Source organism: Zosterops lateralis, assembly GCF_965231275.1.
Source record: "Zosterops lateralis genome assembly, chromosome: 7".
Classification (NCBI taxonomy): domain Eukaryota; kingdom Metazoa; phylum Chordata; class Aves; order Passeriformes; family Zosteropidae; genus Zosterops; species Zosterops lateralis.
Genome location: NC_139767.1, coordinates 32,333,762 through 32,350,887, shown reverse-complemented (window position 1 = coordinate 32,350,887; position 17,126 = coordinate 32,333,762). Strand labels below are relative to the sequence as shown.

Here is a 17,126-nt window from a genome sequence, read left to right as displayed (position 1 = left end):
AAATTACTGACTTAAGTTTCCTGTCCACAAAAAAAATCCTGGGTGCTGTCTCTTGCTCTACATTTGGCAGCAAGTTTTGTGCTTTTGTTACATGTCTGTAACAACTGTGCTTATACCAATTCTGTTAGGAGTTATTCAAACTCATGCTGTAGCTTGATTTATTCACAGTAACTGCACAAGAACAAGAATTCAGATGGAGGCCTCGATTCCTTTGTATGCTGAATCCTTTCATGCAGCCTTTTTTAGCTAACAGAAAATAATTATGATCATAAATCAAAATGCAAAATGCATTTGTGCTGAATGTCATCTTAACAGGATACTTTAGTAGGAGCTGCAGAGTGTTAGAACTTAGTTTGAAACCTTGCAAATAATGAAGATTTGGAAGACCTTTATGGTGTTTTGATAGGTAGCAAGTCTGCTAAAATAGTTCTGGAAAAGTAAAACCTCTACTATCCTTTATTTCCAGTAACTTGCAGGAAGTTTACCAGTTTACAAGGAGTCCACATTGCTGCTGCCTCTCCACCAGTTAAAATAGTTTTGGTTTTATTTTCTTTCATTATATTCAGATGGTAATTAAAGATGGTAGTGCAGATTTTTAAACTAAGGAACTGTGAAGCATATTGGTTAGAATAGCCAGGGAGTCTGCTCAAGACAAAGCTTCAGTTTGCTTCTGAAGTTTAACTGCCCCGTTTTCCTGTGAAAACCCATCTGTGTTCACTGAGCTGTCTGAATCTGCCCAGTGGGAAAGAGGACTCAGGCTGTTCTTTTGGCAGCCAAGTGCAGGCCTGGCTCCCCATGGCTGCCCACACCTGCTGGGGTAACCCCGGTGGGCAGCACCTCACAGCTGCTTGCTCCCTGCCCAGTGGCCCAGGGCAGGAGGAAGGGAAGAGTAAAAGCAGGAAAAGTTTGTGCTTTCACCACCCAGTGCCTGTCAATTCCAGGCATATTGGACACCACTCCATGTGAAAGCAAGGTATGGAGGAGAATGCCTTGACAATAACCATTGTGGAACACCATATGGCTGCCTTGGACTCTGGTTCATACTGGGGTTCCAGAAACTTCTCCAAACAGATTTTAATTATTTACTATTTCTTCTTTGGGTAATAGAAGATTCTTTTTTGAGAGAAAAAAATATCTAGGATGTATTATTTCTTTTAGAACAAGCCTCACAACCAACTTGTGCACATTTTTCCTAGTATGATCTCACAAAAAATGGAATTTACTCACCACAACTGTTTTAAAAATTACCAAGTTAGTTCTACAAGTCTCTTGTTTTCTTTATCATTTTGCAGTTAAGTCTCTGTTCATTGTATGGCAAGAGCACCAAAACATGAACAAACACCGCTGCAGGAGGCTGAAAGGGTTTCAAACCTGAAAAAGACCCTTAGCTGCTTTAATTACAGCAAAACTCCCAGTTTAGGCAGAGATTAATGACTTTGCAGGTGGCAGAGCAATTGTAAGCAATTTTTCATAGATGTTGAAGCGGTTCCTGCTGGCAGGTGCCGTGTGCCAGCAGCTGCCATTCGGGAATGGCTGTCAGCCATGGCACCGCTTGGCAAATGTTACCTTCAGCCGTCCTGCAGTGGTGCCAGTGAGGAGCCAAGTGTCCAGACTGTGGCCTGGCCCTCACCTGGCACAGTTTACACCCTTTCCACATGGGCCACTTCTTTGGAAGCTGGACATGTTCCATGGTGTGGGTCTCCTCAGCGAGCAGCTGCCCAAGTGCCTCCTGCACATGTTGTGGGGATTCCCTGGCTCAGGGGTTCCTCAGCAGTGTCCTGGCCACACCACAGCTGATTTCTTCCTGGGGAAAGCAGTGCCTTGTGGAAGCTTCGCTGCAGTTGCTGTGCTGGAGCTGCCCACAGCTTACAACTCCATGCCTATGGTTCTGTCATCCCCAACATAAGAAGGACATGAAACTGTTGGAGCAAGTCTGTGAGAGGGCCACACCTCACCTGCAAAGACAGGCTGAGAAAGTTGTGCATGTTGAGCTTGGAGAAGAGAAGGTTGTGTGGAGACCTCATAGCAACCTTTCAGTATCTGAAGGGGCTACAGGGAGGACTGTTTGTGAAGAACTGTAGTGACAGGGCAAGGGGAATGGAGACAAATTGAAAAAGGAGAATTTAAATGAGATATGAGGAAGAAATTCTTCACTGTGAGCATGGTGAGACAGTGGAATGGGTTGCTCAGGGAGGTTGTGGATTCCCCAACCCTGGCAGGGTTCAAGATGAGGTCGGATGTAAGGCCCTGAGCTACATGGTCGAGTGGGACGTGTCCCTCACATGGCAGGTGAGTTCGGACTAGGTAACTTTAAGGTCTCTTAAAACTCTTTAGCATTCTATGCCTCTGTTTCCCAGTGGGAAACACTGCGCTGCTCTGGCAGAGCTCTAAGCCGTCTGCAGCACCGAGCAGGTCGCTGACAAGCCCTCAGCCGGTCCCGTTGGCGGTCCCGGTCCCTGCCGGCGCAGCTCGGGGCGGGGCGCTGCTGCCCTGCGCTGTCCCGGCCGCCTCCTCAGACCCGCCCCCAGCCCGGCCCGCCCCTCGCCTTTGGCGCGAAAACGGCCGCGGGGGGCGGGGCTCCGCGGAACAGCGGCCGCCGATTGGCCGGCGCGGCGGGCGCGCGGCTCACGTGGTGCGCGGCGTGGCGCGAACCGCTGTGGGGCCGGGCCGGGCCGGGGGCAGCGATCGGGATGGATCTGGCAGTGGCCGCGGTGGGGGGCGCGGGCGCGGCGCCGCAGCACCAGCAGATCCGCGATGAAGTGGCCGAGAAGTGCCAGAAGTTGTTCTTGGACTTCCTAGAGGAGTGAGTGCCGGGGGCCGGGCCTGGCGGGCAGGGCCAGCAGCGGGTGGTGGGGCGGCAGCGCCTCACGGAGGGGCCGCCATTTGGCGAGATCCTGTCGGGGCCTGGTGCCCCCTCCCCTTGGCGTTCAGCTGGAAAAGCTCTGCTCTGGTCTCGGGCTCTGCCGGGAGGAACCTGTAGGGAGGCTGAACGCTCTTGGTAGGCAAAACCCTTCTCGGAGAGTTTCTGCGGAAATGCCCGGAGAAGTTGGGATGTCCTGGAAGTGCCCAAGGCCAGGCTGGATGTGGCTTTGGGCAGCCTTGTCTAGTGGAAGGTGTCCCTGCCCATGGCAGGGGATTGAAGCGAGATCATCTTAAAATCCCTTCTAAACCAAACCATTCTGTGATTATATGATTTTTTAGGTGCATTTGGTCCCTTTTAACAAAGTTTTGTCACGGCTGTGTTGAAAACACTTTCCACGGCTTGGGTGTTACACATTAATACATCTGGCTCCCTGTGTTTTGCCTCCATCCGCATCAAATAAGGAAACCATTAACATCACCCGGAGGAAACAAAACCTTGCTTGCTGGTGCAGAGCCATTGTTAAACCTTAAATAAATTTTTTTCTGGCACTGGGACAACTGCTGTATGAAATGTAAACCCGGTGTGTCTGTGCTAAGGTGTGGATAAAGCAAGAGGGTGGAAGAAGAAATATTGTTGGAAAAGGGCTTTGCAAGGGACTGCGGGGTGCCTGAATATGAGCGACCCTTTCCTCTGTCTTTTCCCCTGAATTCAGAAGTATTCAGTTGCTGCCTGGTGTGTGACTGTGAAATGTTTTCCTGAATCCCTTTCAGGTTCCAGAACAGTGATGGGGAGGTCAAGTATTTGCGAGATGCTGAAGAACTGATCCGGCCAGAGCGGAACACGTTGATCGTCAGCTTTGCAGATTTGGAGCAGTTCAATCAGCAGCTCTCTACCACTATCCAGGAGGAATTTTACAGGTAAAATGTACAGTGGGTTTTTTTCAGGCAAAGCTGAGCTCTTCTGGAGTCTCAGGCCCATAATGTCTTGCTTTTATGTGAAAAAAAAAGAAGAGGCTTATCTTCTTCATACATCCTGAAAACACTTATATTTAAGATTTTATTTTTTTCCTGGCTAAAAACATTTTTTAGTTGGGTCCTCTCTGGAAACCATGAGTTAACCAGATAATTGCATTTATTGTGGTAAACAAGTAGGTGGTCAGTATGAAAATACAGAATAAACTCTAAAATTTCATGCTCTGACAATATTTTATTGAGTTGGTCACTTATTTTGAAGATGTATTTCTTAACATAAAGATAAATGTGTCATAAAATGAGACTTTAAAAAGTCTATTATCAAACAGTAGTGCAAATAACATTATTATGCAGTGATCTCACATGTAGCATTTTTAGAGTGTCTTTTTTGGGTTATACAACATAGCATTAGAAGCCAGAACCTGGAAATCTGATACAAGCCTGTGGTGTAATCTAAAGCACAGAAGGTATTTTGATAACTTCTCTAAAATTTGAACTTTTTTTCCCCATATTTCAGGGTTTATCCATACCTGTGTCGAGCAACAAAGACTTTTGCCAGAGACCATGGAAATGTTCCTGCAAACAAGGACTTTTATGTTGCATTCCAGGACCTGCCTACTAGACACAAGTAGGATGATTATTAATTCCAGAAACTTGTGCTATTTTACTACCAGGGAGAAAATGTGTCATAGCAAGCTGAAAGTGCTTCAGTTATGTAGTGTGAAATGTGCAACTGGCCAGTACAGTTGTGACAAAGTTTCCTGATCTTGTGCAGGAGATTTTTTGACACAGTTTTTCATTTGTAAATTGCACTCAGATACTTAAATTCATCATATTTCACAAACAAGTGTAACCTCTCTCGTTCAAAAACTTAGTGTGTGTTGCTTTTGAAGTACCAGTGATGTAACTTTTACATTGGTTTGACCTGTAGTATTAATCTAAAAGTTTAGGCAAAATCATAAAATGAGAATATATTGTAGTTAGTTTGTTTCTTTTGTTTGTTCCAGCAATTCTTTAGTCAGAGTGATACTGTGTTGTATCTTAGTACCTTGGGCCTAAAATTGTCAACTCAATGATATAATCCTTTTGAATTTGTGTTTTAAACAGAATCCGAGAACTGACTTCAGCCAAAATTGGCTCCCTGCTGCGCATCAGCGGGCAGGTGGTCCGGACCCACCCTGTGCATCCCGAGCTGGTCAGTGGAACCTTCCTGTGCCTCGACTGCCAGACAGTGATCAAAGATGTGGAGCAGCAATTCAAATACACCCTGCCAAACATCTGCAGGAACCCAGTCTGTGCCAACAGAAGGAGATTCCTGCTGGACACCAACAAATCGAGATTTGTTGATTTCCAAAAGGTACGGGGGTGATGTTGGAGCGTGATGACAACCAATAATGTTCCTGTAGTAGTTGGAAAGTGTTGTTTGTACTTCTACACGTTGAAGATGGTTAATTTTTGTTCTGTAAACATCAAGAAAAGACCTCCAGAAAAGGCACTGTAATTTCTGCAAAAGGTTTCTTCCTATCTCTGGAAGACTTATGTTTAAGAACAGGAAATTACTGGTTTTGCTGTGTGACATTTATTGTCTTAGTAAGCCACTGAAACCCCACATATTCAAATCAGAGTTAGTCTCATGTTGCCAATACATCATGTGTAGCTGCTTTATTCAAGTCTGAAAAGAGGTGTTTACTGGTATCTGCAGTGTCTTGCTCTTCCAGGTTGATTTACTCTCCCAAATCCTTAGCACTTCCTATCCCACAATTGTATTTTATGTCACCCACATTAACTGAAATTTTCAGGTTACTTTTCAGAGTTGTCACTGTGGCCCTTGTACATCCTCTAAGCTGCTCCAAGACCCCTAGGATGCCGATTAGTGAAGGGATTTTAGGTTGTTTGTCTTATTGTAAGAAGGATCAAGGTGGATGGCAGCAGTCAGATGCTGTTTAACACATCTGTTAGCAGTGCAGCTTTTGGAGCAGTTCCAGACCTGGTGAGGTGCTCAGTGTTGAACCTTCTCTCTGTGCCAGGTGCGCATCCAGGAGACGCAGGGCGAGCTGCCGCGGGGCAGCATCCCGCGCAGCGTGGAGGTGATCCTGCGTGCTGAGGCCGTGGAGTCTGCCCAGGCTGGTGACAAGTGTGACTTCACCGGCTCACTGATTGTCGTGCCTGACGTGTCCCAGCTCTCCACACCAGGTTTGTTGCTACTCGTGACCTCCATAATATTGTTTCTTATTTTACAAGTTCTCTGTGCCCCGCCAAGATGTTCACAGCTGCTCGGACACAGGACGACTCCCCCCTCGATGGGAGGTCGCTACCTTTTTATACAGTTAATTACATGTGTCTGATTTATAATTTCATACCAAATGTCTAGTGCCTATACTAAAAGGGTCATTTCTACTTTCACCCAGTCCCCTTAAACTACTTTATGCCACCATCACTGCAGAAAATGGATGCCAAGGGAGAAGGACAAGGACTCAGGGTACCACTCTAAATCCTCCATCTTGTCTCCCTGCACCTACATCCTAAAAACCCCAAAACCACAAAATTTTCCACCCAGTGATAAACTACACTACTCTCTGTCACACCTTTCTGACTTGTAATTCCTCTCTGTGTTGGAAGTTTTTCTCAAGGACTGAAATCAAAGCCTGTGTCTTCCTGGGCTCTATGCCAGGGTCTGCTACAACTCCCCTGGACAGACCCCCCTGTCCAGATTTCAAACTCACTTCCTTGGGTCTCAGAGAAAGGGAGTTTTTCCTCAGAGTCTCAGACCTCTCTGCCAACGTCTGTGACCTTCCAGGGCAACTAAAGGAACTTGCTGGACTCTGACACCATGAGGTGTCCTTGGTGCTGGGAGCTGCTGCCCTGACTCTGTTTCTCTGGCAGGGTTACGCGCAGAAACCGGCTCGCGGGTGACGGGGACAGAGGGCTATGAGAGCGAAGGCATCCGGGGGCTGCGCGCCCTTGGCGTCAGAGAGCTCTCCTACAAGCTCGTCTTTCTGGCTTGTTATGTTGCACCAACAAATCCACGGGTGAGTCTGCAGAGAAAGGAGATTGAAAGGTGTTGGTTGGTTTCTGCTCTGTATGGTTTTCCCTCAGATCAGGGAGCAGGAATGGGTAAAAGTTTAAGTGTGCGCGTGTGCCACCTTTCAGTGTTGGTTTGGTTGTCTTTATATTCTCATTCACTTTACATAGCAAGGTTCTTTTCTTGTCTTTGTTGCTCATAGCATTTTTCACAGATGTGATTAGTTGCCAATGTTAGTACAGTTTGTTCTAAACAGCTAACCGGCGCATGTATTTCCATTCAGTTTTCATCCATTTCTGCAGCATTTCCTTTTCTTCCAGGAAATCCTATTGCTGCATTTTATTGTAGGAAAAACAGGGATCCTTTCTGTTCCCTCTGGTTTATCAAGTGACATCTTGGGATGTTGCTGCAACACAAGTAATATTGACTACACCTGGGTTTTGGCATGGTGTGGCACTGAAATCTATCATTCTGCTAACAGCATCACCGTATAGGATTATCAACAGCACTAGCACCAACAGCATTATATAGGATAATAAGAATATCTGATATATTCTGGGAGTAGAATTTTCTGGCCCCCATTTCAGAGCAGCAAAAGGCCTTGGAAGTTCCAGTTAATGTAAGAATGCTTACAAAGACAGTTTTAGTCAAAGGAAGTCATCTTGGTTTTACTCTTTTTTTTTTAATCGCTGTACAAGCAACTCACTTGAGATTTTCTCACTAACTGAAGTTACACCATTGATTTTGCCTGCTAGAAAATTGGCTATTGGTTTTTAAAGGTATAAGGTGATGAGGTTAGTTAGCCCAAGGGCAGCTTTTCAGAATGTGTTTCTGCCATTTAGATTTCAGAGCGAGTTTTTGTGACCTGTCTGCAGTGCTCACATTCATTAGTGAATCTATCGTTACTATTATTACTATTTTATTTCCTTGGTTTAGTTTGGTGGAAAAGAGCTCCGAGATGAAGAACAGACTGCAGAAAGCATTAAAAACCAAATGTCTGTGAAAGAGTGGGAAAAGGTTTTTGAAATGAGCCAAGATAAGAACCTTTACCATAATCTGTGCACCAGCCTCTTCCCCACTATCCATGGTAAGAATCCATCTGTGGCCTCAGAGAGTGAATATTTCACTTGCATAAATATTAATTCCTTTTGCTGTCTCTCTAGTTTTGGGGAAAGGTTGAAAGCCCTGTACCAGCTACCACAAACTCTCTCCTTCAGCACTGGTTATGCTATAAGAGGAAAATCTAATTTTTGAGTATTTGTAGTGTTTAATCATTAAGGCCTGCAATCCCAATCTAAAGGGTTGGGTTTGATGTCAGGTGTTCTGCTACTGAACCCTACAGATTTTAGTGGATGTTTAGCAAATAGGTGAATTCTGGGTGGATGTGCTCAAATGCTCTAAAATTCTAGTGGGATGAAGTTTTTTTAAATAGGAAAATTGTGGTGTTTTCTTTGGATGTTTAGTTTAATGTCTTTTCTGGGGCAGGTAATGATGAGGTGAAGCGTGGGGTCCTGCTGATGCTCTTTGGAGGAGTTCCCAAGACCACTTCAGAAGGCACTTCACTGCGTGGGGACATCAATGTTTGTATTGTTGGTGATCCAAGTACAGCCAAGAGTCAGTTTCTAAAGTAAGATGAAGACCCAGTACTTAAATATTGTCCAGTGTGACTAGAGCTATAATTGTGCACTGTGCCTTTTTTCTGTGTTAAACATAGGAAAGGGAAGTAAAACATCTGAGAATATTTCCCAGGGATTGTGTGGATGATGGTTAAAGTATTTGAACAGGGCTAAGCAAACTCAACATACAAATTTCCAAATATTTTCAAAGGATGTTGAATATTAAAAATACAAATTAATAGCACATTTAAAAATCAGAGACAGATAAAATACAGGATGTTTTATTACTCTTTTCCACAGGCACGTGGATGAGTTCAGTCCCCGTGCTGTGTACACCAGTGGCAAAGCCTCCAGTGCCGCGGGTCTGACGGCGGCTGTGGTGAAAGATGAGGAGTCCCACGAATTTGTCATTGAGGCTGGAGCACTGATGCTGGCAGATAACGTGAGTCTCGGAAGGGGAGAAGTTCCTGCATCCCGGGAAGGAGTTTGATTAATGACAGAGAGCCCTAAATTGTCTTAGTGATGTTGTTTTGTTCCAAAAGAATCTGGGTCACTTATTCTCGTTTATCTGCTGCAGGGGGTTTGTTGCATTGATGAATTTGACAAGATGGACGTGCGGGATCAAGTAGCCATTCATGAGGCAATGGAACAGCAGACAATATCCATTACTAAAGCTGGAGTGAAGGTAGCTTGCACTACTCCTCTGTGTAGTCTGTACCATCACCTGACTGATACATGTACTGATGTGGCTTCACCTGCTAGACCTTCATGTCACCTTTGCAGCTGCCTCACTGTGGCAGGACAGAGATCACTTGTTGCAAAGTTTTTGTGGCACATACCCAAAGAAGGTCAGAAATGTTACTGAGAGTTAAAAAAGAGATAGTAGTGGAGAGGAAACAGAAAATGGGAAAAACCTAACCTTGAAGTAACCTCAAAAAAGGTTACAGAATGGTGTGTATTTGTAGAAAAATGGGATCTTGTGAAAAGCAGTTTTAAGGCCTTGTTTCAGTATTACTGGCAAGAGTGTGGCAATGTTTCAAATATTGATCATCAAACCAGGACAGAGACCTGGTTAGAAAGGGCTTGTTGGTGGAATGTGGGTGCATTTGAGGAGTAATTATTATAATACCTGCATTGAACTTCATCTAAAATATGTTAGGCTGATCCATTTGGGTTGCAAAGAGTTGGTTTAGGAAGTGGTAACAGCTACAGGGTTTTTTTAATTTATTTTTTCCCACTGCCAGGCTACTCTGAATGCCAGGACCTCCATTTTGGCTGCAGCAAACCCAGTTGGTGGCCGCTATGACAGATCCAAGTCACTGAAACAAAATATCAACCTGTCAGCTCCCATCATGTCCCGCTTTGATCTCTTCTTCATCCTTGTGGATGAATGCAATGAGGTAATTTTAAGGAATTATAGAATAGTTTGTGTCAGAAAAGACCCCTGGAGGTCTCTAATCTAACCTTGCACTCAAACAGATAATTGAGAGCAGTTTGCCAAGACTTGACCTAGTGAGTTTTGAGTATCTATAAGTATGGAGATTGGGCAGTCTCTCCAGGCCCTGCAATGTGTGACAACTTTCATGTGTTCAGAAAATAATAACTTTTATATCTAATCAGAATTTCTCATGGTTGGGTTCATGTGGGTTGCCTCTTATCCAAGAACTATTTGGCTTCATTACATCTATGCTGGGCAGTGAAGCAGCTGCTTTCCTTTCAAGCTGAACAGACCTGGCTCTTCTGGCCTCTCGTACATCATGTTCTCCTGCCCTCTGACCATCTTGGTGGCCCTCTGCAATTTTAAGTGAAGCAAATCTCATGAGAGTGTCTTGCTCCTGCTTTTCTGCTCTGTCTGTGCAGCTAAAAGCTGGCAGTACAAATTTGAACATGCTCTGCTGAATACAAGGACACTGCTTTTTCATCCTGTAGTGGTTTGACCTGCAAACTTAACACCATTAGTCATTTTTACAAATGGCTGGTCACTAAGGCTGAGACTGCTGCCACCTGTCTATGTGGCATTTGCCTTGGGAACGCATGAGAACCAGAGATTAATGTTGGTTCAGCCACTGTTCTGCTCAGAGTGATTATCTAATTGAGAAGGGACTGGTGAGAGAGACAGAGCAGGCTGAAAAAGGAAGAAAGTTCCCACGCTGGAAAGTGCTACTTTCTGCTGTTCTCTGGCTAGCTTGTAACCCAGGAGAGCTCCAAGAGGTTATAAATCCTAAAACTGCCTTTTATCCCTCCTCTGCTGTGTTTCCTTGTATTGAAAACCCCCAGGGCATTCTCCTGGACCTCCTGGCAGAGAGTTTGGCTACTGGAAAGGCCAGCTCTGCCATGAGGATTACAAGTGAGCAGGGGGAATGGGAAGGAAGAATAGAGGTGTTGTTTTGCTCTTTGGCTGATGCTGGGCAAGTGATCCTGACAGAGCCCCAATATCCCAGGTGGTGGATTACGCCATTGCCCGGCGCATTGTGGACCTGCATTCCAGAGTGGAGGAGTCTGTTGACCGTGTCTATTCCTTGGATGATATCCGAAGGTATCTGCTGTTTGCAAGACAGTTTAAACCAAAGGTAATTTTACTTTTTAAGTAAACTGTGGAACAGTTGTTCTGTCTGAGGAGGTCCAAAGGAACAGTCACTCTGCAGTAGGCTTTTCTCACCAAGACACTTAGGTTAGTGTTCTCTCAAGGAAGGAGCCATAAAATCAAGTTATTACCTAGAAACAGAGCATGTTTTGGAACCTGGTACTCCTAAATTCCAGAAACCCAGACAGCCCAGCTGAGACTCTTATAGTCCATGGCAGTTCTTAACCTTTGTCTAGAATAATTGAGGGGTCACTTCATGGTCTTCTCATACCTCACAGGCATGGGTTATTCAACATGGCTGCTGCAGAGTTTTTTGTATTTTATTGACTTGCTGCTTAATTAGTTTGTCTTTATTTTAACAGAGTATTGTTCCTCTATTTCTTTGCTTTTTGGTTAAATCCAGAACATGGGAAACTGGTCTAACTACAGATTTTTTGGGGGTCTTTCCAAGCAGCAGCTTGGATGGGCTGTGTGTTGGATTTTTAATAAGTCTATAAACAGAACAATCTAGTAGGGACAGACATGAATTATGCCTGGAAACAAGTCAGTGGAACATAAAAATAGAAATTATAAAAAAATCAGCTATAAAATAATTAATGCAGCTATGTACTTACTGTAATGTCATTATCATTGATAAGTATAATCATTATTACAACATAATTTCAACCTTATAATGCGATTGTCATTATACTTTCATATAGGGTATGTGTATAGCATAGAATATTTTAGATAAAAGCAGTATCCAAAAGGCTGGGAACTGCCAATCTAATGCTAGAATAAAAAGCTTTAATGCTCTGACCACTGGAACTCCTGTCACTGTGATGGCACACAGATATCCAAGGAGTCTGAGGACTTCATCGTGGAGCAGTACAAGCGGCTGCGGCAGCGCGATGGCTCCGGAGTGACCAAGTCGTCCTGGAGGATCACAGTGAGGCAGCTGGAGAGCATGATCCGCCTCTCTGAGGCCATGGCCCGCATGCACTGCTGTGATGAGGTAATGGGGCCTGATGGAAGGTTGGGTAAATGTTCATGGAAATGTGTGGCAGTTCTGCATTTGCTGTCTGACTGCAATACCTCACCTGTCCTACAGGAGCTTAGGGTCGTGGTCATACCCAGTCTGAGTCTGTGTGCCAGAAACACTGTTTGTAAGGGATGACTTGTAAAACTGGGCTCAGCTGGTCCAAACTGAGAACTTGCATGATTCTGTGTCACAGCTGTGTCAGCACTCTCAGCCTCCTACCTGTCAAATCATGACAGTCACCCACTCCTGTCAGCCAGGGCTGTTGGCAGTTTCTCTCCTGATCTTTCATAGTTTGTAATCTCTTGGCTCTCTTCCATTTGCAGTCTAAAAGGCCAAAGTTCACTGAAGTATGTGGACCTCCCCAAGAGTACCTGTATGTGTGATCTGAGCTCCTGCTCACATCAACCACTGCTGAAAAGCACATTGTGTTGTGGCCATTAACTGTAGTGTGATTATTGCCACTCTAGACCCTGCTTTCAAACCCAGCAGGCCCTTTGAAATGTTGATTAGAGGCTATGTGACACATGCAGGGATGGAACCTTGCTGGCTGGTTGTGTAAGGACACCCTTCGAGTTCTTTTAAATTAAATTCAGCTTATAAAGAAACAGATAGTTTTTAGCTTATGGCTCAGCTACAGATGATTTTCCCAGTTTTTGCTTTTCAGTTCTGGAGGAGAATATCATTAATTACATCTCTCTTTCTTTCATATTGTCTCTGTTCAGACCCATTTCTTTCGTGTTTTTTGCTCCACTGATCTTTCTCCCAAATGTTCTTGGCTTAGTAAAAATTTTATTGACTCCACATGATTGCTAAACCCTGAAAGATTAATCAGGCTGCTTTTCCCTCCATAACCTTGCATGACCTTGGAGTACTTGTGATGGGATTTAATTCAACTTGCAGAGTCTTTACTGTTTAGGATTAATCAGGTGAGATGTGTAGAAAATGCCTTTGTCAGAGTCAGAAATGAGTTTCTGGAGCTGTTGGAAAACTAGAAGAGCTCCTGTGCGTGTTTAATACATGTTTTGTCAAATCTTCCTCAGGTTCACCCTAAACATGTGAAGGAAGCTTTCAGGCTTTTAAATAAGTCCATCATTAGAGTTGAGACTCCTGATGTCAATTTGGACCAAGAGGATGAACAGCAAATGGAGGATCAAGAGGACCAAGATGGAGTCAATGGTAAATTACTTACAGAGAAACTTTTCAAAGGGGAAAGTCCTTCCAGTCTTTACAGCTTACCTTGATTATTGAGCTTGTGCTTCTCTTCAGTTTCTCACCTGTTTCTCATCTAATGAGCTCTAGAAGTCTGGACTCCTCTTATTAACTCTCTTGCTTCTTCAGCCTCCTTCAGCAACTCACCTGGCTGGTCAGTGCAAGGCTTTTCAGTGGCTCAGAGTATTAAATAGCTAATAGATGTTGCAGCTTTGAACATGTGCATGTATCCAAACAGGTGATGCAGAGGCTCCAGCTGGGGTCAATGGTCTTGTGAATGGGATCAATGGCCATTCTGAGGATGTGAACAAGGAGGCTGCACCCAAAGCTTCTCTCAGGCTGGGCTTCTCTGAGTACCGCCGGATTTCCAACCTCCTGGTGCTGCACCTCAGGAAGGCAGAGGAAGGTAAGAATTGCTTTATTGCAAAGAAGACAGACCCTGAGTTAAGGGAGTAGTTATCTCTTGCTGTTGTACATGGGATTTTCACTCCTGTTGGGATAACAAACTTGTCAGGCCAGGTGTAGACCTATGCTCATATGACAGTACTACATCTGGTGATGCAAATAGAACTTCTTGGAGTTTATAGCTCTGTTACCGTAGTCATTTGTCAAAACCCATTAAGCTGAGGAGGATGTCAGCAGAGCAGAGCCAAAAGAGGATTTGTAGCACACAATGGTTTAACCAAACTAGAAGAGTCTGCAGCAGTGAAAACTGGAGCAGGAGTTTGAAGCAAATGGCTGGATTAGTTCTTCAGAAACTACAATATTTCAGTTGCAATGAGGCTGCTCCTGCAATGAAATGCAGCAGTTGTCTCAAAACAGATACTAAAGCAACAAAGCTTTTGGAAGGATGTGGAGATGACAGTGTCTTTTCAAATGCTGAATACATGTAGAAGGATGACTCCTCTGGCTTTGTGTGACAGTGGGGTTTTTTTAGCCCTTACTTAGAGGAAAGGTGTGTGAGTCCTTGCAACTGTTTTTTCTTGAAGTTGAAGGCTGATGGGATTTGGAAGCCACTTGAAAGCACAGAACTGATTCCATTCTCAATTTCATTATCTCCAATTAAACCATGACACAACACCCTCCTGTGCAAAATATGGTTCTTTAAGAAAAAACCCCTCAAGTTTGACATTTCCTAAACACCTACAAAACCTGTTTTCTCTCTTCAGCATTGTGAATGTTTATGTATAAATCCTTTTCTCCTGTGATTTGAGTGGTGGTTTACTGCTGCTGTATTGATGCAAATTATTTTCCCTGCAGAAGAGGACGATGCAGCACTAAAGAGAAGTGAACTTATTAATTGGTATCTAAAGGAAATTGAATCTGAAATCGAATCTGAAGAAGAACTAATAAATAAAAAGAAGATCATAGAGAGGGTCATTCACCGACTTACACATTACGTATGTATAGAGATGTGTGGACAGTGAAATGTAATTTACATATGAAAAATGTATCATTTTTAATAGAATACATTCCTATTTGGAGAAATCTGTTTTGTTCTTCCATTATATTGACTGATGCAATGTAAATGCCTTCTTTTAACACCTGTTACAGTAATTACAGAAAAAAAGACTGAAATAAATTAGAGAGGTGTATAAGTAAAAGTTCAAAGTGCTGTACTATGCCACTATAGAAGTAGGATATTTTTCTGTAATTCTATAGTATTAATTATACATTAGGATAGCCTTAAGTCAGAGGGCTTCGAGGGGATTTTGGAGGAAAAAGTATGACAAAATAAACTATTTTTCACTTTTAAAGACAGAAAACCATTAGATTGGAAAGCACTAGGCTGAAAAGTTCCCAGAAAGGATACAACACAGAAGTGATTTCCACTTAATGCTGTTGTTAAGAATCTTTTAGAGGGAGTTCACAATTAAAAGGGTTAAGTAATTAATAAGAGCTCCTACCAATATAAAAATGCCTTTCAAATAGTACAAACAAACCTCTCTGCCCTTGTTTTAACACAGATCTTTATCTGTTGCAGGACCACATTCTGATTGAACTGTCCCAGTCAGGACTGAGAGGATCCAGAGAAGAGGAGAGTTTTGATGATGATCCATACCTGGTTGTCAACCCAAACTATCTGCTGGAGGACTGAGGGCTGAGAGTGGGATTGGTAGAGCTGACTGGTTACAAGTTGGAAAATCCTTTCTTTTCTTGCAGGGCTTGGTGTATGGCTAATTCCTTAAATTCTTGTAACTATGCCAAAGTGTGGTCAGTGTGGATTTACACTGAGCATGCCTGGAAAGCTTTTAAAGACATGACACACGTATATTACTTCCACTGTTAGCTCTGAATTTCACTGCCATCATCTGGATGCAGAGGAGAATCATCCAACAGCTTTTTTCATCAAGCTATGTAGATGCTTATGTTTTAAATAAGATTAATTTTACATTTTTTTTCTTTTGTAGACATTTTATGCTATAGGTTTTTACTGTTTTTCTTATTAACATAAGTAAAAGCTGATTTAATATTTGGGGGAGAAATTGTTTTTACTCACATGTGAGATTGCTGTTTTATATGCCTGTAATTTAAGGCTGAAAAAAATAGTGATCTAAATGTTTAATGTCTTAAGGAAGACCAGATTTCCTGGATGACAGATGACACCTGGATGACACCTTTTGAAGAAGTTTTTTTTTAACTTCCTATGATAGACAAAGAGAAACTGATTGCTTCTCTTTTTTTTTAGATGGACTAAAGATTTTCAGGCTCCTGTTCCATATGTAAAGTAGAAAATTGCAAATAGCCAAGCCCAAAGCAAGGCTTTAAGTGAGCAGGGCAGAAACCCCAACCTTGTCTTGACTTGTAAGTGGTTTGAAAACTGCCACCGTTTGTGAGGGATTTTTAAGACTATATTTGTAAACCTATTTGTAGATCTTTCTATAAGAAAACTTTGCTTGAATTTCTGTTCTTAATTTTTTACTGTAAACTACGGGATTATTAAATAATCTATTAAGAATTAAAAATAACTGAATATTTGTCTTGTTGACTGGATACCAGCATCTAAGAAACAATTGTAATGCATGAAAGATATCAAAGCTACATATTTTATTTAGAAATAGTGTGAAATAACTTTCTGAAGGAGGTTCTGAAGTGGAATTGGTTTGTAAGTATTCTTTTCCTTTTAGTCTCTCTCAGTTTTGGAAAGTTACACCTTGGTCTAAGTAAGCATATCATTAAAAATAATAGTTCTGTTTAAGGAGTAGAGGGAATCATAAATATTTATCATCAACACTACCCCATCACTGGGCACTAACTAAATGCAGTAACTTTTCCACTCATTTCTTTCATAAACCACATTTTGGCAAAAATCTACATTTCATTAAATATAGCCACCCACCTGCAACAACACTTTGATGTTATTCTATATTGTTCCTTTACTTTCAAAATAACTGTAGGAAGATGTTTGACCTTCATTTTGTGTTTCCCCTTCTCCTTCTCTCAATATTTGTTTAAGAATAAATACCCTTCATGTAGGAGAAAGTATTTTTTTCTGCTTCTTTCCCCAGTTCTGTAGGCTGAGAGGGGTTTTCTCTAAGTTAATGCAGCTCTACTGAGAAGTAAGCACCAGGTGGTGCTGTAAAGTTAATGTTCAAACTTGCTTTTCAGGCATCAGAGTGGAGAGAACTTGTTCAGAACACTCAGCACAATCTTCTAGTGAGCTCTTTAGGGCTTCCTGGAGAAAAAAAAAAAAGTCATCTGGGAGTCAAATTGGGTCAAAGTACACAAATTACAATCCCTGTATAAGGTTTCAGTAGCAGAAAATGTTGAGGGATGTCTTCTTTAACTTCAATATTTCTTGACAGCAATCACTTGCCCAGATGATTACAGGTAGACTAT

At 42.8% G+C, this 17,126-nt stretch overlaps 2 protein-coding genes across 2 annotated transcripts in view; both read left to right on the top strand.

Moving 5' to 3' along the window:
- ZRANB3 (zinc finger RANBP2-type containing 3) overlaps window positions 1-17,126 on the top strand; it is a 254,638-nt gene that overhangs the window by 79,915 nt on the left and 157,597 nt on the right. The window lies entirely within an intron of this gene.
- Window positions 2,686-16,689, top strand: MCM6 (minichromosome maintenance complex component 6). The gene is made up of 17 exons (XM_083865535.1): window positions 2,686-2,803; window positions 3,634-3,780; window positions 4,352-4,462; window positions 4,942-5,191; window positions 5,862-6,027; window positions 6,718-6,863; window positions 7,793-7,943; window positions 8,342-8,483; window positions 8,773-8,914; window positions 9,050-9,157; window positions 9,717-9,872; window positions 10,914-11,042; window positions 11,889-12,050; window positions 13,118-13,253; window positions 13,525-13,692; window positions 14,547-14,686; window positions 15,271-16,689. The coding sequence occupies exons 1-17, from the start codon at window positions 2,691-2,693 to the stop codon at window positions 15,382-15,384; spliced, it is 2,481 nt and encodes an 826-aa protein (XP_083721661.1). The 5' UTR covers window positions 2,686-2,690; the 3' UTR covers window positions 15,385-16,689.

Excerpts from the sequence above, each read along its gene's own strand:
- MCM6 (XM_083865535.1), top strand. The coding sequence starts at position 2,691 with ATGGATCTGGCAGTGGCCGCGGTGGGGGGCGCGGGCGCGGCGCCGCAG. Across the intron at positions 8,915-9,049 it reads CACTGATGCTGGCAGATAAC|GGGGTTTGTTGCATTGATGA; the intron begins GTGAGTCTCGGA and ends TATCTGCTGCAG. Across the intron at positions 9,873-10,913 it reads TTGTGGATGAATGCAATGAG|GTGGTGGATTACGCCATTGC; the intron begins GTAATTTTAAGG and ends CCAATATCCCAG.